We start from the raw sequence: 27,986 nt of genomic DNA, 5'->3' as shown, positions 1-27,986 counted from the left end.
GAAAGAAATACAACCACCATAAGCCGAAAGGAGATCAGCGACATCTGATCATAATTTTATTAAGGCTTATACATTATTATCTGCTAGTCGGGAAGAAAGCTGGCCACCCGCTTCTCCCCGGTTGCACAACAGAAATCAAGAATGACAACAGATATATGTGTGTGTGTGTGTGTGCGTGTGCGTATTACACACAGACCTTTTTATACAGATTGCACAACTAATGAAATTTGGCACCAGCTCTGTTCAAACATTGCCCAATGCACCCCCTCTCCCAGGTGGCTACCTGGTCTTCGGAAAAGACAACCTGTGTACCTGTTCTTTGTTTTTTGCAAGTCTGGAAAAAACGATGCAGAGAGGATGCCGATGATGGACGGTACGTTCTCCGCAGTCATGTACTTTCCTCGCCAGAACCAAAAAGCTCTCTTACTGAATAGGTCACACAAAACGTGAACGTTGAGCATCCCAACCCCAAAGCAAGACGCCATCTGCGCTTGGGCTGTTTGAATGGTGGCAAAATAAAGTTTGTTTACATGGACTTTTTGTCTAAAAATGAGCTTTTGGAGGCTGGGGAGAATTAGAGAAGCATATGGCTTTATTATCCTTTGATCGCTTCAGCTCTGGCACAACGTACAACACTATAGCCCCGTCTGTTCTCTCTAAAAGGATCCAGTCCTCTTCAAAACCTCACAAAGATCCTTTTTGCAAAGTTCCTTTTTGCATGACCCAAAGGAGGGGGAACAGCCACGTCTCCCCGCTCCTTGGTCCTCTGCAGCTCACTTTTTTTTATTCTTATTGTCATCCAATTCCAGAGAGAGCGTCACAAAAAAACATGTCAGAAATGGACCCTCATGATGTCATGGGTGGCGACCAACCTTTTGCAATTCATACACAGTATCGATAAAGACTTCTGCTTCTCGGCCAAGCAAGAGCGACAGACAAGGTGGCCACAAGGGAGCTGGTAAACGGGCTCTGTTTTGAAGTACAAAGAAAAGGTCCGAGAACAGGAAGAACATCCCTGGGCGCCGCTGCTGTTCCTGTCGTGCTCTGCAGAAAACAAAAAACGAAAACATACACACAGAGAAGGAAAAAACGCACGTGAGCCCAACAGCAACAGCTGACTGGCAGTACATTCTGGGGGGCTGGCCCCCCAATTACGGAACACTCTCCCTCTGCAGACTGAAAATGGAAGCCCAAACACTTTGTGGAAGAGTGGCAAGGCTACTGTTTGGGCCAGACGTAAAGGCTCAGGACTAAATTGCAAAAGGATGAAGAAATGTCATGGAATAACCATCAATATATTTTCAATGGGTGTTTCCCCCCCCCCCCCCTTTGCTATTGTTACCTGCCCCAAGCCCCTGGGATCGGGGAGGCTACAAAACCTAAATATATTCAGCATGTCCAGCTTTTGCACCAAAGAGAGAACCAGCATTCAGACAAGCTGGAGCGTGTTCAGAGGAGGGCAACCAGGGTGATCAGGGGTCTGGAAACAAAGCCCCATGAAGAGAGACTGAAAGAACTGGGCATGTTTAGCCTGGAGAAGAGAAGATTGAGGGGAGACATGATAGCACTCTTCGAGGACTTCAAAGGTCATCAAACAGAGGAGGGCCAGGATCTCTTCTCGATCCTCCCAGAGTGCAGGACACGGAATAACGGGCTCAAGTTAAAGGAAGCCAGATTCCAGCTGGACATCAGGAAAAACTTCCTGGCTGTTAGAGCAGTATGACAATGGAATCAGTTGCCTGGGGAGGTGGTGGGCTCTCCCACACTAGAGGCCTTCAAGAGGCAGCTGGACAACCATCTGTCAGGGATGCTTTAGGGTGGATTCCTGCATTGAGCAGGGGGTTGGACTCGATGGCCTTGTATACCCCTTCCAACTCTGCTATTCTATGATTCTATGATTACAAATAATCAAGCAAATCAAAGGGGCATTTCCCTACAGAATCCAAGGAGCGTGATTTTCTGGTTTCCCAATTTTGAAGCGTTTCTCAAACATACAAACATTGCTTAAGGGCTACAAGTCTTATTTTATTGCAAGAATATGGCAAATCTACAGAAATAAATAAGTTGAATTAATGAAGTCCTATGAGGAACGGTTGAAAGAGCTTCCCCGCCTCCCTTTTGGGTTTAGCCTGAAGATTTCGGTTGAGGCATGATAATGATCTTCAAATACCTGAGAGGCTGTCAGGCAGAAGACGGAGCTGACTGGTTCACTGTTGCTCCAGAGGGCAGGACTAGAACCAAGAGGTGGAAATTGCAGGGAACCAGATTTGGATTAAACATTAGGAGAAACCTCCTAAAAATGAGAGCTGTTCAGCAATGGAACAGATTTGTCTTACAAGGTGGTGGGTCCTCCTTTGCTTGAGGCATTTCAGCAGAGGCTGGATGGCCATTCATCAGGGATGCTGTAGCTGCAGCTTGCAGTGCAGTCTGCAATGAGCAGGGGGCTGGACTAAATGATCTCTGAGGCCCCTTCCAACTCCATGACGTTATGATTCTAACACTTCTGCAACAACAAAGTAGTACTGCTGGATTGAGATCAGGTTCCTGCATCTACACTAAAGTCACTCTTTTACCTTGATATACTTAAAAAGGCATGGGAACCACGTGTTCACGATGCGAATTCTACCTCTCTCTTGTATGTACCAAGGTTCTACAGAAAGCAGTGCAACACGTCTTTTAGCGGTGCCAAACTTGCGGAGTATACACACGTGTGAGAGTGTGTATATGCACACGTTTAATGTGGCCGCTGAATGGAAGAGGTACAGTGCCTCCTCTAATGGTCCTTCACTTATGCTGCTTCTCGTCACCGCTGTTAACAGGATGCTGCACTAAACGTGCTTTGGCCTGATCCAGCAGGCTTGCGGTAAGGGAGGCTGACAGGCCACTCCACTGCATGACACAATTAAGGCAAGGCCCTGTGTCCAGTTGTACTCAGGAACTTGGGAGTGGTGGGGTGGGGTGGAAGAAGATGACTTACGTCAGCTGCTGTGTGGTTGGGGATGCTTCCCTGAGCAAGCATAAAATGAGCATGCAGAATGTTTTACAAACAGGCAAAAGGAAGCGACATCTTGAAGACGGGCACCTGAAGAGAGCCGCTTCAAAAGTAGCCCTTGTTTTATTTATTTATTTGTTATTGCATTTATATTCCGTCTTTTTTCTTCCAAGGAACCCAAGGCGGTGGTGTACATAATCCTCACCATTTTTATCCTCACAACAACAACCCTGTGAGGTAGGCTGGGCTGAGAGTCTGTGACTGGCCCAAAGTCACCCAGTGGGTTTCCGTGGCCGAGTGGGGGGACTAGAACCCGGATCTCCTGACTCCCAGTCCGACACCTTAGCCACTATACCACACTGTTTTGCTTTTCAAGATTCCAGTTCTCAGGGAGCCAGGTGGGCTAGAGAAATGCCCTCCCCTCCCAGCCTCTTTCAGAAATCGAAAGCCAAGAACTGTCGCCCAGACCAACTCCTCCTCCTCCTCTCCCGCCCCCACTGCCACATTGTGCCTTTTTACCATGTGTGCTGCTTGCATTCCACAGGAGGCTGCTAGAGCCGCTGCCGCTGTGTGCTTGTGGCTGACCTTTTGTCAAGCTAGCTGTGAACAACGGCATATTGCTGAGTGCGGAGCTCAGGGCGCTATCCAAGCTTTCTGAAAGCCTCTGTTCGTGAGAAACCAGACCTGCAAAGAGAGGTGCAAAAATCTAGAAATAGACATTCTGGTTTTATAAAGGGATCAAGCAACAAGTCAACCAGCAATTCAGTCTTCCGGGTGTGTTACAATATCAGATAACTGATTTTAAAGGAACCTACACCCACCATCCTTTCTGCCTAATTGGTGTCACTGGATTTGTGTTGCTCAGTGCCGGTGGTCAATCCCAAACACACCTACAAATGTTAAGAGCGGCCTGCCTGGATGAGGTGAAGGGTCCTTCTTGTGTAGCACTCAGCTTCCACCAGTATGCACCCAGGGCATGAATACCAGCACCTGGTAGTCCGGGATACATTGCCTCTGAACATGCCTGGTTAGGCCTCGGCTTGAGTATTGCATCCAGTTCTGGGCACCATATTTCAAGAAGGACGCAGACAAGCTGGTGGGTGTTCAGAGGAGGGCAACCAGGATGATCAGGGGTCTGGAAACAAAGCCCCCTGATGAGGGACTGAAAGAACTGGGCATGTTTAGCCTGGAGAAGAGACGATTGAGGGGAGACATGAGAGCACTCTTCAAATACTTGAAAGGTTGTCACACAGAGGAGGGCCAGGATCTCTTCTCGATCCTCCCGGAGCGCAGGACACGGAATAATGGGCTCAAGTGACAGGAAGCCAGATTCTGGCTGGACATCAGGAAAAACTTCCTGACTGTTAGAGCAGTACGACAATGGGAGGTTGTGGGTTCTCCCACACTAGAGGCCTTCAAGAGGCAGCTGGACAACCATCTGTCAGGGATGCTTTAGGGTGGATTCCTGCATTGTGCGGGGGGTTGGACTCGATGGCCTTATAAGCCCTTTCCAACTCTACTATTCTATGATTCTACAGAGGCTGCATTTGAGCTAGCAAGGCTACGAAGACTGATAGTTCCACACCCTTCAGGCATTCATCCTGTGGGTCAGAGGTAGTCCTACACAAGGGCTGCAGAAGCTCTTTCAGCCCGAGGGCTGAATTCCATTTCGGTGAACCTCTTGGGGGTGGTTGGGGTGGGCACATGGTTAAATAAAAAGGACGCCAAACTTCTCAGAATTCGTATTATTTTGGCAAAGACTGGGGTGGTAAAAGGAGAGAGAGAGAGAGAGAGAGAGAGAGAGAGAGAGAGAGAGAGAGAGTGTTGATGCATGAAAACGGAGAGAGAAGAGACTGGGTGGATGGTAGAAACCAGTGCATGGAATAAGGCACATCCACCTCCAGATTATTAGAGGCCCAAGAATATCTAGCTATTCACCACACGTTACCCGGTTTTTCTCAGTAACAGTGAGGTCCAGAGACCTCCTTTTAGAGAAGTTCTCAGAACACTTAAGAACAGAACCAAAGTCCAATGTCTATGTTGCCCAGTGCAGGCATGCAGAACGAGAAGTCGTATAAATATCAAACATTTCACGAAAACAAACAGAAAATGAGTCAAAGAGTCATGGCGATGTAAAATTAACCAATGTAAGGATGTAACTGAACGAGAGCAAGGACCAATCTGAATGGACGGTAGACCCGCGAAAGGAGGTCAGGACACAATTACACACAAACTACCTTGCAGTGCCAGTGACAGAGGTATAACTGTCTGCCCCACCCCACCCCCACCCCCATATACTCCACAAAGAGTCACATGGATCTGGACAACCAATAACAAGAGGGGAAATGAGGCCACTCCACCAGTCCTGCTGAAAGTCGACTTGATTTTTTTTCCTCTTCCCTCCCCAACCCCTTTTCCTTGTGTGTCGTGTCTTTTTAGATTGTAAGCCTGCAGGAAGGGACTGTCTTGTTTTTACTGATTGCACGTGAGCTGCTCCGGGAGCCTCTTTGGCTGAGGAGCCGCATAAAAATACGTTAAATAAAATAAGCACTCTGCAGAAGGTTTTAAGCATTTGAAAGAAACTGCAGTAGCAATTCAGCCCGTGGGCCCAATGGGGCGGGGGCCCTCCTGCTGACTAAGAGAACAGAGGGGCCAGGGTACCTGTTGAGCAGTCCATTTGGGAGGAGTTCGGATCGCACTCCGTTTTCATTTTTTTAGCCCGGGACTCCAAGGCAGACGTGACTACAAAGTCTGTTGCGGAAAAACGGAAAGGCTCCGTGTGGCGGTGGCTGCCCGGGTTCTGCTCCACAAGGTCTATTTTCCTTTTGAGAGAAGACATGGCTATAGAAGAGGCTACCACCGTCCCCAAGGCCTGCGCCCGCCCCAGGAGGTTAGTGCCAGGAATGCTGTGCTGGAGCAGGAAGTGGTCTATTCTCGCCTTGAGAGAGGGGTGGGGAAGGGGCTGTGCGTGCTGGCTGAAAGTCACCCCGGTGAAGGGGTCGCTGGGCACTCGCCCCCAAGACGCCTCGCTCCGGTTGCACTTCTCCAGGGTGCCTTGGTCGATCACTTTGCCGGACGGCAGCAGCATGGGGAGGGTCATGACCTCCAGAGTGATCGGGTCCAGGAACTCCTCTGGGACGTCCGGAACGACATCCGCCAACTTGTGCTCTTGGCTGTCGGAGTTGCCGAAGGGCACCGTGTCGCTCTCCATGGGCGAGGGGAGGCTGGCCGCCTGCCCTCCGAAGCCTTGGGCCAAGGACTCCGAGGCAACCCGGAGCACCTCGTCAACCACCTCGTGAGAGCAGGCTTTGGCTGGCTGGCCCCAAACCTCCACTTTCTTAATGCAAGGGAGACCACCGCCGGCCACATGGGTGATGCAGATTTTCAAGTGCGACACTCCACTCAAGGATGTCGGGCCTTTATTCCACAGGTCCAGAGACGCAGCACCAGAAAAGGAGAAGAGCGTGTCCATCTGGTGATGGAAGGGGGCCCTGGGCTTAAAGCCTCGGTGGCCGAACGTCACTTTGCTTTGATTCTTCAGCACAGCTTTGCCCACCAGTGTGAAAACCTCTTTGTCCAACGCAGGCTGACCAGCCGGACCCGAGAAGGGAGACTCCGGGCTGCTCCACGAGGCTTTACCGGATGAGGTAGACGTGCAAATATCCAGCCCAGTGATATTGTGACAGCTCCCTGAGGAGATGTCAATATTAATCCGACAAATTTCTACATTGAAGGGGAAGGAAAGCGTCACGTGGACCGGGGGCTTGATGAAATATTCACAGCGGAACCCACGATTTCTCTTGGCAAGGTCTTCCGAGATCAGGTTTTCTACTTCATATCCATCAGCGGAGATCTACAGTTCAAACAAAGAACATTCTGAAAACTTTTTCAATGGTCTTCATTTGTCATTGTAACAAAGTGAGCAGAATTCTTTAACGTGAAAACCAACAGAAACAACCGGCTACAATTAGGCTGCAATCCCATACCCACTTTCCTTGGAGTAAGACCCACTGAACTCAATGGCACTTACTTTTGAGTAGACATGTACAGGATTGCACTCGTAAAACAATCCCATTGAGGTAACTGGGAATTAAGCTCATAAATTTGGTTGAATCAAGCCCCGAATTTTGCCATATACGAGGGAGCAGATTAAAAAAAGAAAGAACCACATTTTCCACCCGTGGCAACAGGGGCAAGACATCCAAAAATCACACTGTTTTAGCCTCACTGAGCAATTATCGGTGGAACCGTTTTGCTTCAGCTATTGATGACTGAAAAAGTAAAACAAAACCAGGCTCTTCTGTGGGGCCGTTTGGTCAAAATTCTAAGACAGCCTTCCTCAACCTGGGGCGCTCCAGATGTGTTGGACTACAGCTCCCAGAATGCCCCAGCCAGGAGATGCAGTCCAACACATCTGGAGCGCCCCAGGTTGAGGAAGGCTGTTCTAAGACAAAGGTTGGAATTGCCGGTCCAGTCTTACAATGGGACAGCTAACAAACCTAACGTTTCTTTGCAATTTCGCGTCTGCAGTGCAGAGTTACAAAATCCAGCCGCCCGCTGCTTTTTTGAGGGAGTTTGTGCCATGCAAATGAGTGTTGGAGAAGTTGCTGGGTTCTGCTCCCCAGGTGCCATTAGGCATATTTCTCAGAAAGGATATGCATCAGCAGCAGGGAGCCCTCATACATAAGTATTGCTGATTTAGTTCTGCGGTGAGCTGTTGCGTCAAAGCGCCCCCTGGTCTCTAGAACAGTGACCCCCGCTCACCCAGAGTTGCTGCTTCGAGCCGGGGGCCTCTGCTACTTTTACCCCAAAATACCTTGTTGCAGAGAATTCTTGGCTTGAACTGAGGAAGGCAGACATTGATCACCATCTTTAAGGCCTGAGGTGGAAACCAGCTTCTCAATCTTCAGTTTGGCTCTAAAACAAACACACACACACACGACGTGTTTTTAAAAATTCGTTTTGAATGGAACTAATTCTGTGAGAGAATAAGAAAATAAGAGCCCTGCTGGATCAGACCGAAGGCCGATTGAGTCCAGCATTCTGTTCACACAACGGCCAACCAGATGCCCTACTGGGAAGCCCACAAGCAGGACATGAGGGCGAAAGCTCCCACTCGTGTTCCCCAGCAATTGGTATCGAGAGACAAACCACCTCTGATACTGGAGGTAATATACAGCCCCCATGACTAGTAGCCATTGATAGCTTTCTCCTCCAGGAATTGTCTAGAGCCCATTAAAAGCCATGCAAATTGGTGGCCATCACTACATCTTGTGGCAGCGAATTCCATAGTTTTAACTAAACGCTGTGTGAAGAAGCCCTTCCTTTGGTCTGTTCTGAATCTCCCACCATTCAGCTTCTGGTTCTAGTATTAGGGAAGAGGGAGAAAAACATCTCTGTATCCACTTTTCCCACACCACACATAACTTTGTACACCTCTAATCACGTCCCCCCCTTACTCACTTTTCCCCCTCTAAGCTAAAAAATCCCAAACATTGCTAGGGTCTTAGCCATTCTGGTTGCCCTTTTCCAGTTCTATAATATCCCTTTTGAGGTGTAAGAGGGCATTATGATACTGGCAGTTTTATTTTCAATTTCTTTCCCCACCGTGGAATTTGCCTTTGAATGACTGAATCCAGTGTTCAAGTCCTCCAAAGTGTTCACTTGGTTGTTGTAACAATCGCATCCCCATTTCTATGGCCTTGTTCAGTATAAACGCTGAACAGCAGGCTTTAATGCCTCTTCTATTCTAACAGAGGGAGGAGTTGGAACTAGGAGGGAACAGTTCTGCCTGACGCCTCTTTAAGGAGGAGTCCATACTCCTAATTCCATATGGACATAACCAGAGATGGGCATCCTTCACCACTTTTCTTCTCTCTCCAGAATGGAAGAACATGTCCTCTCCAGAAAGGGGCTCACATGGTTTCACTGAACATGATACGCCCTGTGGAAAAGTGTAGGAAATGCCCTTCTGTCTCTAAAGACCCACAAATAGGATTGGAGAAGGACTGCATTATTCCTGAGCAGCGACATGGCCATGGAGTGAAAGCATCCATTCTGGACTCAGATTGGCAAAGCGGTACCTCAAATCCAAGAGTTCAGAAGCTGCAAATTCTGTCTACGCATCAGGCTGAGTCTTTTCTCTCCCTTAATCGCCAGCATGTTGTCATTCCTCCCTTATATTACTTGCTGAAAGGTTAAATGATATCTCAGGCTCCTGCCATGCAATTGCCTGGCTGGGAACGTATTTACCCTTTATGCTACTGTAAGAACCCTGTTGGTTCTCCTGGACCTCTCAGCGGCTTTCGATACTATCGACCATGGTATCCTTCTGGATAGGTTGTCTCAGCTGGGAGTTGGAGGTACTGCGTTGCAGTGCTTCCGCTCCTACTTGGATGGCCGATTCCAGAAGGTGGTGCTGGGGGATTATTGCTCTGTGCCGTAGTTCCTAAGCCATGGGGTTCCGCAGGGCTCTATTTTATCCCCTATGCTGTTTAACATATACATGAAGCCGCTGGGAGAGGTTATCCGGAGATGTGGACTGAGGTGTCATGCAGATGATACCCAGCAATACCTTTCCTTTTCATCAAACCCAGGTGGCTGTTCTGAACCAGTGCTTGGGCACGGTAATGGACTGGATGAGGGCTAATAAACTGAGACTCAATCCAAACAAGATGGAGGTACTGTTAGCGGGTGGTTCATCTGTCCGGTGAGGTGATGCTTACCCTGTCCTGGACGGGGTTGCACTCTCCCTAAAGGATCAGGTCTGTAGTTTGGGGGTGCTCTTGGATCCAGAACTGTCACTTGCACAGGTGAACTCGGTGGCAAAGAGCACCTTTTATCAGCTTAGGCTGATATACCAACGATGCCCTTATCTGGACAGAGATAGCCTAGCTACAGTTATCCATGCTCTGATAACCTCTCGTTTGGATTACTGCAATGCGTTATATGTGGGGCTGCCTTTGAAAACGGTCTGGAAACTTCAGCTGGTACAAAACAGGGCAGCCCACCTACAAACAGGGACTGGCTGATGAGATCATATCACGCCAGTCCTTCTACAACTTCATTGGCTGCCAGTCCAGGTCCGGGCCCGATTCAAAGAGCTGGTATTAACATTCAAAGCCCTAAACGGCTTGGGGCCAGGTTATTTTAAGGAATGCCTCCTCCCATATGTGCCTGCCTGGACCTTAAGATCATCCACAGGGGTCCTTCTCCGTGAGCTCCTGCCGAAGGAAGTGAGGCAGGTGCCTACTAGGAGGAGGGCCTTCTCTGCTGTGGCACCCCAGCTGTGGAACGAGCTCCCCAGAGAGGTTCGCTTGGCACCTACATTGTTTTCCTTTCGTTGTCAGCTGAAGACCTTATTTTCTCAGTATTTTAGCACCTTATTTAACTTAAATTTAAACTCTGCTGTTTTAATCTCATATTTTAACCTATATCAATTTTTGCTGTGTGGTTTTATCCTGGTCATGCTTTTTATATTGTATTTTGTATTTTTAAATTGTTGGTTGTTTTATTATGCTCTTCATGGTTTTAATTTTTGTGAACCGCCCAGAGAGCTTTGGCTATTGGGCGGTATAGAAATGAAATGAAATGAAATAAATAAATAAATAAGAACTCTCCCAGCTTCCATCAGGGCCAGGAGGGAAGGAGTAACAAAACCATCTTCTGGCGGAGGGCACTTTTTAAAACCTCGACAGGAAATAGGGAAGTGGGAACACAGCTTGTCTTTTTTTTAAAAAAAAAAAATCTTAAACCCCAAATTAGAAATGTTAATGCCAGTGTTTCAGGAAACTTTGCCTCAAAGAACCCTCATTTTTGCTGCAAAAAGAAATCCTGACGCTGCTAACCATGCTTTTTCCATTCCTGAAGAGCTTGCTTGCTCAAATGCTTTGTGCATCAGCCATGCGGATTAAAGATGTACATTTTTCATAACTCACCTCTTCTCAGCTAGGCAATGACTCTTTATCGCCTCTATATTTTGCTAAGGCTTTACTGTACCATTTAAAATGTTGGCCATGGACTCATAAGCACTGGATTCCTTACTGGAAACACAGCCAGATCCTCCTTTCCTCACTTAGCGTCCTCTTCATCTGCAGCATCTCTTTCTACCCTAAAGTCTGCCCTACAACGTTCCAACCCTTATTTCTTCAGGATTCACTGCCACCTCCTCTCCCAGCCCCAACATCTCTCCCTCTGCTCCCAAATCTCTTTGCAGCAATTTTGAATCTGTTTGCACCCAATCCCTGTTCCAACAACTCTACTCATATTTCCTACAGAACGAAATCACCAGCCTGAACTCCTCTATTTGGGCCCTATGGCAGTCGATCCCTTATTTCCCCCCTTTCCATATTAAACTACATATACAAGCTCATATTCCACCCCCCTCTAGGTTTTTAACCCCATTTTTATATATGTTTGCTTGGATTACCAGTGTCCAAGATATTCTGGGCTTGCATTTAACCCTGTAAATGCCACTTCTCAACCAACACCTTAAGCAAACTGTTTCATTGCACGTGCCTTAATGCTAATCAGTAACTGTTGCTATTTCTTTTGGAAATCACCTCCGGCTTGTTTATTTATTCCTCTAATCCAGGCTTCTCCAATCTGGTGCTCTCAAGATCTGTTGGATGATAATTCCCATTGTAAGAACATAAGAAGAACCCAGCAGGATCAGACCAAGGGTCCATCTAGTCCAGCTTTCTGTTCACGCAGTGGCCAAACAGTTGCTGGTTTTTATCCTGAATTTTACCTTTTTAAAAGTTTTGTATTAGGTTTGATCATGTTTTTGCATTTTATGGTTTTAACTCTTGTGAACTGCTCGAAGAGCTTCAGTTATCGGCTAGTATAGAAATGCAATAAAGACCCTATTTCTTCGATTCTAAGACGCACTTTTCCCCCCATATAAACATCTCTAAAAATGGGGTGCATCTTAGAATCGCGGGTGTGTCTTAGGGTTTTTATTTCTGTTGGTGGTACTGAAATTAATGTGCGTCTTACAATCGATGGCGTCTTACAATCGAAGAAATACGGGTAATAGATATGTACGGAACATGGTAAAGTGCACCTGTTTTGGTTATAAAATCCACCTTCACTAGAAAGCATAGCTCACAGCCCAGCTGTATGTTTACAAGCAATTCACAGCCCTCCACGCCAGCTCACAAAAGGGATGCAATTCTTTTGTTGCCATATTCTGAATCCAGCACAAAACCTTGACAGAGGGAACCATGCCGCACAGTAGGGCTGTTAGCTAGATGCCCTCCTTAAAGAAAAGGCAAGGCAATACTCAAGCATACAGATCAAAAATGGGCATATGAATAAAAATGGATTTTGACTAGTAACATCAAAAGCCTAATCAGAAACCTAAGTGAGGAATTTCCACCATAATTCCTGATTAAGCAATAGCCTTTGGTCCGATTCTTACAAACATCAACAAATGTAGGTGAATTAAATCGTAATAGGTCGATTACGTCTGGAAACAAAGCCCTATGAAGAGAGACTGAAAGAACTGGGCATGTTTAGCCTGGAGAAGAGAAGATTGAGGGGAGACATGAGAGCACTCTTCAAGGACTTGAAAGGTTGTCACACAGAGGAGGGCCAGGATCTCTTCTCAATCCTCCCAGAGTGCAGGACACAGAATAACAGGCTCAAGTTAAAGGATGCCAGATTCCAGCTGGACATCAGGAAAAACTTCCTGACTGTTAGAGCAGTACGACAACGGAATCAGTTACCTAGGGAGGTGGTGGGCTCTCCCACACTAGAGGCCTTCAAGAGGCAGCTGGACAACCATCTGTCAGGGATGCTTTAGGGTGGATTCCTGCATTGAGCAGGGGGTTGGACTCGATGGCCTTGTAGGCCCCTTCCAACTCTGCTATTGTATGATTCTAGGTTCCAGCCACTCATTTGAAACACGGGGAAGTCTACCCTTTACCTCCACATGCCAACTATTCTGAACAAAAAGGAGACTAAAGTGGAAGAGATTGAAGAGATAAAACATATTTATTTATTTCATTTCATTTCTATACCGCCCAATAGCCGGAGCTCTCTGGGCGGTTCACAAATAAATGCCTCTGTGAGCAATTCCATATTATCCCGCAATGCTTAATATCCCAGAAACAATTACTAAAATATTGTTTGGAGCAAAGAACTTTACAATTCCTCTCTCACGCACTTCTCTCTAAATCCACTTTTTTTAATATGCAAATTTAATTCTCATTTTACAAGTGGGGAACCAAAACTGTTAAGGGTTGCTCAAGTTACAGGTGAACGGGGGTTTAAATCCAGATCTTGCCACTAGACCATACTGGTATCCTGAATACTTGGAAGAGCTTTATCCCTCCCTGTTAACCTTCGACCCCCTTTCGGGGGGGGGGGGGAAGCAGCCGATAAAAGTTATATAGAAGAGACATTTTAGTTACAGCAAAACCACTGGGAAATGCGTTTTTTAAAAAGGGAACATCCCAAATAATGTGCTTCTGAAAATACTGAAGAATGGGCCCTGCAAAGAAATGACACCAATTAAGTAGCTTAGGAAAAGTCAGGTATATTCTGGTGGAAAGCCACCCACCCGGCTATGGTATCTCAAAGAACGTGGTTGAAACTAAAAGCATCAGCGTGTCAGCTTTAGAATTTTGGATCTACTTGACATCTTGGTTTCCTCCTACAGCGAAGAGCCAAACACTTTATCGTGTAAATAGCTCAGTTTTTCTAAATGGCTACGCCTGAGTAGCGGAAACCATTCCCAGAAGGGCAGTTCTATCACTCTGTATCCAATTTGATGGAGTTGCCTCCTTTTCAAATTGTGGAGCCCTAACAAGCGTTTCGACCCATAGCAGTGGTGGTTCTTAGTGGACACCTGAACAGCTACTTTCACGCCTCCGTGTTGCGGCTCGTTCAGCCGAGGGGCTGGACTCTCACAAGAGACCTCTGGTTTGGTCAAAGCATCCAAGATGGCGCCAGTCAGAAGAACTCCATTGGAAAATGAAAAATGGTTCGAACTGGAGGGAGACTGCGCCTGTAGTGCTCTTTTCTGGGTCCACATCTCAGTCTCGCTTTCACCATCTACAGGGAACTGGCTACTTGACCTTCCTTTTAAAAGCTGATTCATTAAGTCATCTGTAAGGCAGAGTTCGTTCTTTTTTAGTTCTAATTTTACTGTTGTAACAGCTTCTGAGTTAAATGGCAATGGTTTTTGGTGAGAGTCTAAATGAATCTCCAAATCTATTGATCTGGTGTGAGGCAAGATCATGTGGTTTTTGACATACTGGGGCCCACCCAGGATCTCTTCCAGTAAAGACAGAGCTTCAGTCACTTCCTGCTTCATACAGATATCCTTCTTGGCATAGTTCCACAGCATCTCTGTCACCTCTTGCTTAATCTGTGGTGCAAGGCGATTGCCCGTGTAACTGGGACATTCAATCTCCACTGTACCATCAAGAGTGAAAAAGTCCTTCTGAAGTTCAAATTTATTCTTGGCGCTTAATTTGATAAACTCAGGACTCAGAGCATAATCTATCAAGTCATTTGGGAACCGCTTTGCAAATGCCAGAGCTAGCAAGCAGGTGAGCAAATGTTCGGGGAATTTCTGGAATTCATCCATCTTTGCATGAATCTGTTCCTCGAGGATGGCATAAAATTCCTCTGCATTGGGTGGCTCATAGTTCAAGCATCCAAAAGACCACAAGAATTTGGCGATGTCTTTGCTTCGGCAATAAGCTGCCCTGGAAGGCACAGAAAAGGCGACGGCATTCATAATGTTTTGATCAAAATAATGCAAAGCTGAACAGGCAAGGGTTATGTGCATGACACCTTGAATGCCTATAGCTGGTATCTGAGGAGGAACAACATTCCCAAGCTCCCTCAGAAAATCTAAATGACCAATATGAGTGAAGCGAAACATTTTAAGGACATTCACTAAGGCGTAATTGCTCATCTCTGCCATGTGGGCAGAGACTTTATCGCCAATTTTTTTCATAGTGTGTTCCGAGAGACCGTTGTGTGACTTGAAGAAGCCTAAACAAATGGCCCCCACTTCCTCTAGGTTGAGAAAGTCCAACTGCTTTAACACCAAGATGTCTAGCTTTTGTACTAACTCTTCAGGGGCTTTACGGCCTTCACCCATGATGTAGACTAGCTGAACCAGTTGGGTCAAAGTGAGATTTTGCCAATGCAAATTAACATAGCTCAACACAATGTCTAAATACTGAGGGACACGGCGCCCCAAGCAACGCCACAGATCAGCCACCAGCAGTTGCTGATCCATGCTCATGTTCCAGGCCCGACGGCGGCATTCCCTTTCATACACATCCAGCAAAGAGTGGGTAGGTGGAAGGGCGAAACAGACAAATGCTTTTAAAACCATAATAAGCTCACACATATCAAAGCGCTGGATGTTCTCCATGCCATACCGACACAGCATAGTAAACCTGGTATTGGACATCAAACGTAAGTGTTGATTTGCTGGCAAGCGGCTTAGCCTGGAGAAATAATCTGCAATTGTCCCTGGCTTCAGGTTACTTTTCAGCACAGTGACTTTCTCTAGGATCAAGTTAAATTCCTCCATGGGAAGGGTTGGAGAGAGCTCATCTCTGTTGAAACAGAGAGATTTGTATTCAGGCCTTTGCTTCTGGAATGCCCTGGGATCTTCCTTAGTATCATAGGCTTCCACACAAGCAGCTTGGCCCTCATCTTTCTTGGGGGCTAGTTTAGTCAGCTGCATCAAGAGAGCCTGGTCGGAGAACTTATTGTCTTCCATATCCAACAGCGTATTGTTTGTGCTAGAAAGCCTTCGTGAGCAGGTAACATGGTACGTGTTCTGGACCTGTTTGGCAGCGATTCTGCTGTAGTCACTTTCAAGCGATTCTTCCTCCAGACTTCTCGGGACAGCTTCATGACCTACGCCTTCAGTTCCTGGGTAGGCCGAGGGATTAAAAGATACCCTGTATTCGGCAGGCTTCCACAGTCTGAGTGAGACAGCAGGTTTGGAACCCTTGACTGCCTCTCTGGTTTTCTGGAACTCTTCCGCCTTTCTGAAGAAGATCTTCTTACACCCGGCCTTGGTTGCAGTAGAAAAGGCAGCCGCCTTGCAAGATCGCCCTGCAATTCTTCGGCAGGTTATCCTCGTAGCCATGGCCATAATTACCAGGTGAGAATTGGTTCCAGGTACTGAAAAAAGGGCAGATGAAAAATGAGTGGCTTCCATCTGTCATGATGGGTTGTCTTTCCTTCCTTCCTTCTTTTTTTCTAAACAGAACTAACCCTTTAACATCATAGCAAGGTATGTTCTGAAAGACAATACCTACCGAGCACTTCAAACACACACAGCACATTGGAGGTCCACTAGAAAACTGACTTATTCTGCAGCTAACAGTCCCTACTCATCCCCTTAAATGGATGTTGCTGTTTTCATACCGTTGTTTTTATGTCTCTGACGGTTTTTAAATTTTGTATACTTTTAATGTTTACTGCTTTTAGCTTTTGTAAACTGCCCAGAGAGCTTCGGCTGTGGGGCGGTATATAAATGTAATAAATAAATAAAATAAATTATTCATACAAGTTATTTTGCAAAAGTAAAGGCCAGGTGCCTCACAACTAGCTACTACAAGATTTGAAACACACATTATGATTTATATACATACAATTTATATACATGTGTATGAAGAGTGTGCCTTATGTTACCCTGGAAGAGTTAAGGTTTGTGCAAATCTTTCATAAGGAATGAGAGAAGGAAAAAGTTTTTAAAAAGCAGCAGTTTCTGCAGCTGAAACTCTCCCCACGGCCTGAGTTCGATCCCAGCGGAAGCTGGTTTCAGGCAGCCGGCTCGGGTTGACTCAGCCTTCCATCCTCCTGAGGTCGGTAAAATGAGTACTCAGTTAGCTGGGGGAAAGGTAATAACGGCCAGGGAAGGCAACGGCAAACCACCCCGCTATAAGGCCTGCCAAGAAAACGTCAGCGAAAGTTGGCGTCCCTCCAAGAGTCAGTAATGACTCAGTGCTTGCACGAGAGGTTCCTTTCCTTCCTTCAAACATTAGAAGGCCAATGGTAGCTCTTATTAATGAAAATAGACCATTTAAATAAAGCAGGGGTTGGCAACCATTTTGAAGTCAAGGGACACCTCTGAAATAAAGATTTAAGAAGCACCTTTTGGAATCCAACCCCTGACAATTAAGCAAAAACTTATTGTGTGACCTTTACCCTAATCATAGAATTACAGAACAGTAGAGTTGGAAGGGGCCTCTAAGGCCATCGAGTCCAACCCCCTGCTCAATGTAGGAATCCACCTTAAAGCATACCTGACAGGTGGCTGTCCAGCTGCTTCTTGAAGGCCTCTAGTGTGGGAGAGCCCACCACCTCCCTAGGTCATGGGTTCCATTTTCATACTGCTCTAACAAACAAGAAGTTTTTCCTGATGTCTAGCTGAAATCTGGCTTCCTGTAACTTGAGCCTATTATTCTGTGTTCTGCATTCTGGGATGATCGAGAAGAGATCCTGACCCTCCTCTGTGTGACAACCTTTCAACCTCTGACACTTGAACAACTAGTCAGATCAATCCACAATTTTGCAACCAGCAGTCTATGCTACCACTGCCTAATTGTAAATGGACCCATTGCTAGAAGTAGGGCTGCAATGTTTAATTGATTAACAAAGCTTATTAAACTTTAAGAATTAATAAGATTGAGCAGGGGGGGTTTCTTTTCAAAATACAGTTTTTAAATCCAAATGTTTATCGTGAAGTAACAGAGCTGTCATCTGTTTTTGTATTTAGTTGGTTTTAGGATATCATCAGGTTAAATCTCAATCTGTGTGTGTGTGTGTGTGTGTGTGTGTGTGTGTGTGTGTGTGTCTGCAAACACTAGTCAGCCAAAAGGTTAAAACTTTAGAGGTCAAACTTCCAGTTAAAATGTAGTGCTCAGGAAGTTTTACTCAGGAAGCCAGGAGATTATGAAGTTCAACAGAAGGTCAGAGAGAGAGAGGAAAAAAGTTTTAAATTCAGGAAATAGAAACTTAGGCCTTAGCTAGACCTACCTGTTATCCTGCAATGGAGGAGGGAAGATCTCGCGTTGTATTTAACGCGAGATCCCTCCTCTGTTTACACGTGACGCGCGAGGACCTCAGAAGGAGAGGTGTCACACCCACCTTTTTTATTTTTAAAGGGGCAGCAGCGCACGAACGCTCGTGCACAAAAGGTAAGTGGTTTTTTAAATTTAAATTATTTTCCCAGCTCCTCCCACCCTACCCCTAATGGGCGCAGCACTCCTGAGGAGCGCTGCACCCTGTGCGCGGAGCCGGGTCAACTCGTGGCACCCGGCCACATGTTCTGCAGTCTCAGGCTCAGCCCGGGACTGCGGAAAAACCGGGACCAAAGGCGAGATCCCAGGGCAAGGGAGGGATCATCCCTCCCTGATCCCCTGTGCATCAAATATAACAAGTAAACATACTAGGAGGAGGGCTTTCTCCGCTGTGGCACCCCGGTTGTGGAACGAGCTCCCCAGAGAGGTCCGCCTGGCGCCTACACTGTACTCCTTTCGTCGCCAGCTGAAGACCTTTTTATTCACTCAGTATTTTAACACTTACTTTTAACTTAAATTTAAATTTTACTGTTTTAACTCTGTATTTTAATCTTATATCAATTTTGCTGCGTGGTTTTATCCTGGTTGTGCTTTTTATACTGTATTTTGTATTTGTGCTTTTAACCTGTTGGTTGTTTTATCATGGTTTTAATTTTTGTGAACCGCCCAGAGAGCTTCGGCTATTGGGCGGTATAAAAATGTAATAAATAAATAAATAAATAAATGTGGATGCACAGGGACGATCCTGGGGTTCGCCTCAGGATAAAGCCCCATCTAGCTATGGCCTTAGTTCACAGAAATGAACAAAAAACTACTCTTCTGATTGGATGGTAATGGAGAGGAAAAAAATAATAATTTTAGAAATTCAAAGTAAGTAAAAGAGAAAGAGGGAAGGAAGCCAGGCCAACATCCTAGAGTCAGCTGCTGGAACCAGAGAACTGATTGAGAGAACTAGACTGATGAGAGTAAAATATTGCTTGGAAGTCACCTGGATTTTAAGATTTAAGATTTGGAGTGCCGTGGTCCCTTTTTCTTTTTGGGTTATCCTCCCTATATCTAACAGCTAATCCCCCATACTACCTAAAGTAGATATCTGAGACCCAAATAGTTTTAAGGCTGAGTTGGTGCCAGAAAAAAAAGCAAGATTTCCACCTGTTGGCAGCAGAAAAGGCCACTGAAAGTGAAGGGCAAAAATGAAGGCAGACACAGTATTTTGCCTGTTTTCCCTTCCACCAGTCCATGACACTTACAAAAGCTGTAGGTGGCAAGCATCATCTTAATAGCCATGCTCCTTTCTCTCACAGAGAAGAGGGAATGCCACTAAGACATTGCCGGCTGTGACACATGTATACATGATTTAAAAGGCAAAGTATGCTTGTTTCTGAACTATTGTTTTTATTTGTACTCAAATGTAAGAGGTTTATCAACTAAAATGTCTTTAATTGGGAAATAGCCCTAGCTAAAAGTTCTCCACAATTGTCAATTTGCAGGCCATCTCTCAACTTCAGTGACTGGGTTCGGACATCACGATAACCCACGATGGCTTATTTAACCTATCATGGGTTGTTGTGATGGCTGGCTGGAGTTTTTTTGTAATTGTTTGTAATTGTGCAGGGTTTTGATGGTGCAGCAGGTACCTCCTGACTAGAGGAGGCTGTGTATGAAGTTTAGTCCTCATCCTGCAAACCTCCAAAGCTTTATTTACACCAGCCCCTTTTTGGTGTACCCGGGGTTTTTTGCTCCTTTCTGTATCATTGTGTAAGGTTCTGATGGTGCCCTGGGAGCCTCCCAACAAGGGAAGGCTATGTATGAAGTTTGGTCGCACGGCTTCGTCCATTTTCTTCTGCTGCCCCTTATGCCTGGAACGCTCTTCCAGAACATTTGAGAACTACAAGCTCAACCGCAGCTTTTAAAGCTCAGCTAAAAACTTTTCTTTTTCCTAAAGCTTTTAAAACTTGATTTTGTTCTGACTTTATACTGTTAGTTTTACCCTACCCAGTGCCTGTTTACCCTACCCAGTGCCTGTTTGCATTCTCTTCCCCTCCTTATTGTTTTACTATGATTTTATTAGATTGTAAGCCTATGCGGCAGGGTCTCGCTATTTACTGTTTTACTCTGTACAGCACCATGTACATTGATGGTGCTATATAAATAAATAATAATAATAATAATCTTGAGTACTTCCACGTTAGAGCCCTTTGTTGGGGTGATACTAGAACCACTGAATTAACCTCTCCCCTCTTATTGGGGGTATTGTGGAAGGTTAAACAGGCTGCTGCGATGTCGTCAATGGTCGAAACAGCAGCACTGCTGGGCAGGAGGACTGCAGCACGGCAGGGGAATGACTCAGATTACTCACAGTAGCTTAATAAGCTACGCACAGTAGCTTGTCTGTCTGATCACTGGGGTAACAGTTGCTTATTTTCAAAATAAACTACTGTGAGTAGCTTATTAACCCTTTCTATAACTTATGGCCATTCCATTTATCTTGACATGGAATCACATGGACTTGAAAACATGTTTCATATTTCCTCCAAGTTGATCATCTAGAAATTAGTCCTATCTGCTCCTTGTTTTTCAATTCATTAGCAGTTACGAGCAAATAAATAAAACAAGTAAACACCAAATATATTTTGTTCTTTAGAGATGACAAAAGGCTTCCTACTACTTTAAAAGCTATGCACACCAGTTTCAACCAGGCTTCAATCATTGCTTGTTCTGCACCTGCCGTAAAGGGACGATTTTGTCTAATCAGAAAAGTGTATATAACCTGACACACTACTAAAAGCTCTCTCTACACAGTACTTCCTGCTATCATGTTGTTTCACCTTCCCACCTAAAAGGGGGACATTTCAGCAGTGAGAAATGTATTCTTGTCTGCAAACCACATTATTATATGCAGCGTTTATGAAATGCACTTATTTCACATTTGTATTTCCACCCTTGCTCCAAGGAATTCAGGGTTTTCATATTTTTCTCACAACCACCCTGGCAGTCATATTGAGCAGAGATATAGCCCTGTTGGGGCACTCCTCACTGCGTGAGGAGGGAAAGGGGCGGCACTCATTGGCTCAGCCCTCTCTGTCATATTCCAAATGGCCCGGCCGTGCAACCCTCCCCACTTTGGGGTTGAACTGCTGCAGTGGGCTCCTAAATTACACAAGCATCCTCTAAGACAGCCTTCCTCAACCTGGGGCGCTCCAGATGTGTTGGACTGCATCTCCCAGAATGCCCCAGCCAGCAGAGCTGGCTGGGGCATTCTGGGAGTTGTAGTCCAACACATCTGGAGCGCCCCAGGTTGAGGAAGGCTGCTCTAAGAGTAGGGCAGCTTCCCCTCTGCAGTTCAGCCCCCACACATGGAAAGCTGTGGGGCCAGGCTGTCAGGAATTAGATGAAGGGGACAGCGAACACCCAAACTGAGCCATAATGACTAGCTCAAGGTCACCCACCATGGCTCCACTCAGTTTCATAAATATTTAGCCTCAATATTTAGATGCTATAGCATTACCTGCTCCCAGACTCAGCATAATAGCAGAGTCTTAACTACAGATGGTTGAACTAAGGATCTCAAGGCGATATACATGAAATTTCCTCCATTTTATCCTCATAACGGCACTCTGGAGATAATTAGACTCAGACAGTGACCTTGAATTTTGACTCAAGTCTCCCCAGCCCAAACCAGGCACACGATCTAAGAGTGTAAAGAACAAGTTATATATGTTATATTATTATTATTATTATTTATTTATATAGCACCATCAATGTACATGGTGCTGTACAGAGTAAAACAGTAAATAGCAAGACCCTGCCGCATAGGCTTACATTATAACCACAAAGCCCATCCCCCCAAGCTGCCAAAATTGGCTAAGTTTACAGATTTCAGCTCAATTATCCATTATGCTACAGGCAACTTATCCCTCTGACAGTGCAGCACTTAACTGTACAGTCAGAAGTAAACCAGCCATCACTGAACAACAGAAGTGATAGAAAAACATATATTTCTTTAAATGAACATTTTTTTCCTACTTGATGTTGATGCTGCATTGTCAGAACAAGAAAGGAGGAGGAAGAAGCCAGGCACTGCTCACAAGAATGCAATTCAGAACTCAATTTCCCCATGAAATGCTGCAGCACAGGCAACAAAGAGCAGGAATAACTTGACTGGCAACTGATGGGAGTCCAGGTTCACACAATACGCTAACCCACCATGGATTACCGTGTTGTCTGCATGCAGCACATTTTTCACAGGGTGTTATTGTGCTTTCCGCAGGGTAGCTTGTTAACCATGCAGTGTGGTTCATTTTTCTCTAACAAGCTATCTTGAGAATCCATGGCTTGTTGTTGGGTTGTTCAGGGGGTTAATAACCCACACTGATTGGCTAGTGAGCAACCCCATGGAAAAAGCACTGTGTTCAGACAACACGATACCCCACCTGGCGGAAAACTTGTTGTGTTTAGGCAATACGATTACCCACAGTTCAACAACAACCCACACTGTGTTAGTGTGTTGCGTGACCCCAGCGCACGAATCTCCAAAGACCCAAGGCAGCCAAGCGGCTGAACTTAAGTCAGAATTACTTTGTTCGTTGTTGTACTCCTTTTTGAAAGGTTTAGGATTTTTAAAATAGATGGAGCAGCTTTATACCAGTTCCCACCATTAGTCTGTCTAGCCCAGTACTGTGCCTGCCAGAGGCTCTCCAATGGCTCTTCCCAAGGTCATTTCAGCCTTGCTACCCAACCCCCATTTGACTGGAGATGTCATATAAAATGTGCACCCTCCCCATGCTGCAACCCCTCCCTTCCACTAATGGGAGAAACCCACCATCATCTACTGAGATCACTTGCCCTTCAGTATCACCTGGCCCTGCCTATCTTATGTATCATCTGGTTTGAAGGGCTCACTACAAAATTCAGCCTCAGCTCTTCTCATGCCCTGAGATCCGGACAGTCCATTTTGAGAATGCATTTCTTAAAGAATTGCAGGGCTGGTCAGTCACAAGAAGAGAAGACTAAGTGGAGACATGATAGCACTCTTCAAAGACTTGAAAGGTAATCACACAGAGGAGGGCCAGGATCTCTTCTTGATCTTCCCAGAGTGCAGAACACGGAATAATGGGCTCAAGTTACAGGAAGCCGGATTCCGGCTGGACATCAGGAAAAAACTTCCTGACCGTTAGAGCAGTACAACAATGGAACCAATGACCTAGGGAGGAGGTGGGCTCTCCCACACTAGAGGCATTCAAGAAGCAGCTGAACAACCCTCTGTCAGGTATGCTTTAAGGTAGATTCCTGCAATGAGCAGGGATTGGACTCGATGGCCTTATAGGCCCCTTCCAACTCTACTGTTCTATGATTCTATAAGTGGCTCCTTGGTGGGGTTAATACGGTTGCCTATCAGCTCAGGAAAAGTCAAACTAGGAATCCGGTTGACCAACATCGGGACATAGGAAACTGCCTTATGTCAGGTTGGTCTACTAGTCCATCTCCAGTATTGTCTACTTCGAAAGTCAGCAACTCTGCAGGTTTTCAGGAAGGAGGTCTTTCCCATCACTTGCTTCCTGATGGGTTTTAATGGGAAGTGCCAGTGATGGAACCTTCTTTCTGTGTGCAAATCGTATGCTCAACTACTAAGCTATGAGCACTCCCCAAAGAAACAAACCCCAGGTGAACTGCAAGCTTAATGCAGGACACCACATTTTTGTGTCAGTCTAAGGTTCTTTTCCAGACATTTGTTTTGTTTTACAGAATGCAGCTGCCGAGGTTGCAATTTGAAGGAGAACACTGTTGCAGAGGAGAGCTGTTTCTTAATAGTTTTCCTTCACCTTGCCGCCCCAATGAAAATAACTCCTGCTTTTACCCCTGCGGGAGACCACACATACTTTTTTTCTGTAAAAACAAAATACAACCGTTAAAACAAAATCGCAGGACTACACTGAACGTACAGTTCTGCCCTTAAGAAACTTAGCTTGGACTAAAAGAATCTGTTGCTGCCATCTGGCGTTGAGTAAGTGGAGGTACCACTGAGCCTGAGAATAGAAAGGCCCCACATTCACATTTTTTGAGAAACTGCCCTAACTCCTACCCCCATTATGCACAGGACAAAAGCGAAGCATGTCAGCATGATATGCCTGTAATACATCAGGATTAAATGCCAAGCTTCATATTCCTGGGTGGCAAAAAGCAACTGTTGGGGGAAAAAATCCAGTGAATGACAAGTACAGCAGCATGCAACTGAAATAGCCTGTATTCAGTGGCAACTTGATATATTTGGTAAAACCCTCTGGATAGTGAGTAGTTCCTCTCGATGTCTCTCACTCACACACAACCACACAGAAGTAGACTGTCAGCAAATCCCTTCGTTAAAAACATCACTCTCTACACACTTGCTTTGTCTTTGGGTTGCCAATCGGGGTGGGGAGCCCTTTGGCCTCTAGAGATGCTCACTCCTCCCATAGGGAAAAGCGCTGCTGTAACATACATGAAAACCCACGAGGAGGTTCCCAGCCGAGTAATCTGGTATTTCACTGTGTGTACAAAAGACCTAAGGGGAGAGTACTGAATGCGTTCAGAACGTCTTCCTTGCCGACTCATCACAATTGTCTATGATGTATCACCTTCTGAGCTCTTCAAAGGAAAAGGCACCTAGGGATCTCTCCCAGGGGGTCTCTCAACCAGGCAGTTGCAGGGTCAAGGCCATCCTTTGGGCTGGGCTGCACAGATGTTGTAAGAACTACCAGAGTGAAGAAGTGGATGGCCTGGGTGCAGCCCCACATATTTATGTATTTATCGAAGTGACTTTATTCATCACTTCCTCAGCTAAAAGAATTGAGCCACTCACGGTGGCTTATGAACTGCGTAACCGCGTGGTGACCAGTGGTATAGGAAGGGCTGGTTCTAAATGCAAGAGAGGCTTCATAGCCCAGCAAGGCAATGGGACACTGTACGTCGCGACACAGGGCAGGAGGGCCTTGCTGGCCTAAGTCGGAAGGGCTGCATCAACCAGTACAGATTGCAGCACCAAAGCTTGATCATGCTGCATGCGGTAGTTATGTAGCCCTGCTGGTGTCCCCACCCCACCATTGAGTCACGCTACAGAATTCAATAGAAATAAAAATCCCACGAACAATTTCCAGTCTGTGTGCTAGCTTTTAAATAGCAACGGCACTCTGATGAGGCATACAGCATCACAAACTCTATTATCTGCCATAATCAAGTTGCCCATGTTTGTAAGCTGTTCTGAGGATACGGGGAAGATTCCCTGCAAAGCAAACATGAGCTCTTTCCTTCATTTGCAGCCATACACCTTCTTCAGTTAAACCTCCCCACGTGCATACAAGAGTTCTCATGCCAAGCTTGGGGTATTCAGCCCCAGTGAGAGTAGACTGCACAAGACAGTGTCCAAAGTCTATGAGAAGCAGACCTAACTCATATATTAGATGAAGCATCCTTCTACTGGCTCAGGACATTGGTCCATCGAGTAATTCAGATTTTCAGGCAGGGGGCTTTCCCAACCCTCCTTCCAGATGCCAGGGGTTGAATCTGGAACCTTCTGCAGGGAAAGCAAATGCACTACTACTGAACTACGCCCCCTCCTCCAAGGAAGAGAAAACAGGCTCAATTGGAGAACATGAATATCTATTTATCGACATATGCTAAGCACTCTACCATTTGAGCTATTTTTCCACCTTAAATGAACAGAAGACAGGCACGATGGTGTGCATGTTCAGATGCCATTCTTAAGGCAAATATAGCTGTATAACAGCAGGCTCCCTCTCTGCTGTCCTTATCAGCAGGCAAAGACATTTTCATTCAATCAGGCCTTTTGCATGCAAGTTGGTCTGCATTCTCTTCCCCTTATTGTTTTATTATGATTTTATTAGAATGTAAGCCTATGCGGCAGGGTCTTGTTATTTATTGTTTTACTCTGTACAGCACCATGTACATTGATGGTGCTATATAAATAAATAATAATAATAATAATTCTGTTATTGTTCTTTTAAAATCTATCTGTTTTATGATTGCTTTCACTAAATTGCATTTCCCCCCCAAATTTTGGTTCTTACTGTTAGCAACGTTTCCTTGGTGGAAAGGCAGGGTATAAATCAAATAAACAACATTTCTGTAAGACTTTCCACAGCAGCCTACAACTGAGATGTGTTAATGAGTGGTATAACAGATAAAGATGTGTTAACAGAAAAAAAGGCATTTCCTTTACCACAGGTGTCACATCTTAGTAAACTTGACGGTACAGCCTGTACCTTTTACTTTATTTTATGTACAGGTGTCTAGTTCATATAGAACAGCCTTCCCCAACCTGGTGCATCCCAAATGATTCGGACTACAACCCCCAAATTCTTGACCATTGGTCATGCTGGCTGGGGCTGATAGGAGTTGAAATCCAAAACATCTGAAAGGCACAAGGTTAGGAAAAGCTGATATAGGAACTCTAAAAAAAAGTTATTATTACTATTTTATTGATGCAATAGGAAAGACTTACAAATGGTGCCCAGAATCAAGCAGAAGACGTGTTGGGGCATATTTATATACAGCTTACTTATACCATGCATGAGAAATCTGCAGAATTCTGGTGCGCTCACAGCTTGATGGCGGAGCGCATGCTATGCATGCCACTGGCACCTCCATTTAAAAGGTTCCCAGGGAGTAGGGTGGGGAACGGCTCTTCTCTGCCTGAGTTCAAGGAGACTGCTGCCCATCAAAGTAGAAAACGCTGGGTTACGCATGTGACAATTCATGATTTAGTACTCTTAAGGCAAGTACTTGCCTTACAACTTACATGTGAAATACTCCGCTGAAGAGCCGTACGTCCATTGTACAAAACCTTTACAACTTACATGTAACTCTGCTGAAGAGCCCTACGTCCATTGTACAAAACCAGTACAACTTACATGCGAAACACTCCGCTGAAGAGCCCTACATCCATTGTACAAAACCTAACAGATGTGCACCACCCCACATTTGTTCAGAATAAATCCTCTGCCCCTGTCCCCGACGCCCTCAGCTCTTCCCTAAAGGAAAAATTGGCCTCCCCAACCTGGTGTTTTCCAGATGTGCTGGGACTACATCTCCCAGAATCCCTAGCCAGTTGGCTGGGGGATGCTGGGAATTGCAGTCCTCACACATTTAGAAGGCACCAGGTTGGGGAAGGCTGAAGAAGAGCATCCACCCAGCCTTAAATTACAAGCAGAGCCCACTGGACTCTGAGATGTCACCTGAGGAAAGGTAGGTCAGGAGGGGGGGCGAGGAGGGGCGTCTGTGACGCAAGCACCTAAGGGGGCGTGGCTACGCCACCAGAGTGAGGGGGGGAGGGACGAGAAGTAGCTGCCTGCGTCACCCCTCAGGGGATGACGTAACCCGGAGGGCCCTGCTATGACGGTTTGGGGGCGGGGCCAGGTGGCGCTGTGACGCAGTGCGGGGGCGGGGCTCCACCCCGCATACACCCCCCCCCACGGACGAGCGCGTCACCCTTTCGCCCTCTGTGAGGGGCGTGGAAGGGACCGGCCTCCATCGCCTCCGCTCCCTCCAGCCGCCCTGCCTCTGTTCTACACTCACTCACCGCGAACCGGCCGCCCTGCCGTCGCCCCTCTCTTCTTCTTCTTCAGGTCTCGCAGCTCCCAGCGAACCTGCTCTTCTCCCCCTCCCCAACACCGGGATACTTCCGGTCACGTGGTGCCACCCACTTCGGTGTCGTAGTTCCGGAAGCGACCTACGGCACCCGGCTGGGGTCAAACCTCTTCCTCTCGGAACGGAAAGACCTACACAAGCTTGAGGTGGGAGGAGGAGGGGGGGAAATAGAAAGTCCCTCGCGCAGGCGCTGTTCAGCAGCCTGGCGTCACAGGCACAGCTCGCCGCGTTTCTCACCTATTGCGCGCATGCTCAGGGGAATCGCGAGGATTGAGCCTGTGTGTGAG

At 46.2% G+C, this 27,986-nt stretch overlaps 2 protein-coding genes across 2 annotated transcripts; both read right to left on the bottom strand.

The window, feature by feature from the left end:
• Positions 1-39: 39 nt before the first annotated feature.
• On the bottom strand, positions 40-27,711 carry UBOX5 (U-box domain containing 5). The gene is made up of 5 exons (XM_063135136.1): positions 27,632-27,711; positions 7,809-7,909; positions 5,654-6,845; positions 3,512-3,676; positions 40-1,044 (listed from the first exon to the last, which is right to left on the bottom strand). Exons 2-5 carry the CDS (start codon positions 7,860-7,862, stop codon positions 833-835), a joined length of 1,623 nt encoding a protein of 540 aa, XP_062991206.1. The 5' UTR covers positions 7,863-7,909; positions 27,632-27,711; the 3' UTR covers positions 40-832.
• FASTKD5 (FAST kinase domains 5) lies at positions 13,062-27,702 on the bottom strand. The gene is made up of 2 exons (XM_063135135.1): positions 27,632-27,702; positions 13,062-16,153 (listed from the first exon to the last, which is right to left on the bottom strand). The coding sequence occupies exon 2, from the start codon at positions 16,122-16,124 to the stop codon at positions 13,650-13,652; it is 2,475 nt and encodes an 824-aa protein (XP_062991205.1). The 5' UTR covers positions 16,125-16,153; positions 27,632-27,702; the 3' UTR covers positions 13,062-13,649.
• Positions 27,712-27,986: the final 275 nt, after the last annotated feature.

Source organism: Elgaria multicarinata, chromosome 10 (genome assembly GCF_023053635.1).
Source record: "Elgaria multicarinata webbii isolate HBS135686 ecotype San Diego chromosome 10, rElgMul1.1.pri, whole genome shotgun sequence".
NCBI lineage: Eukaryota > Metazoa > Chordata > Lepidosauria > Squamata > Anguidae > Elgaria > Elgaria multicarinata.
The sequence above is the reverse complement of the archived record's forward strand: the minus strand, read 5'-3'. Positions and strand labels throughout refer to the sequence as shown.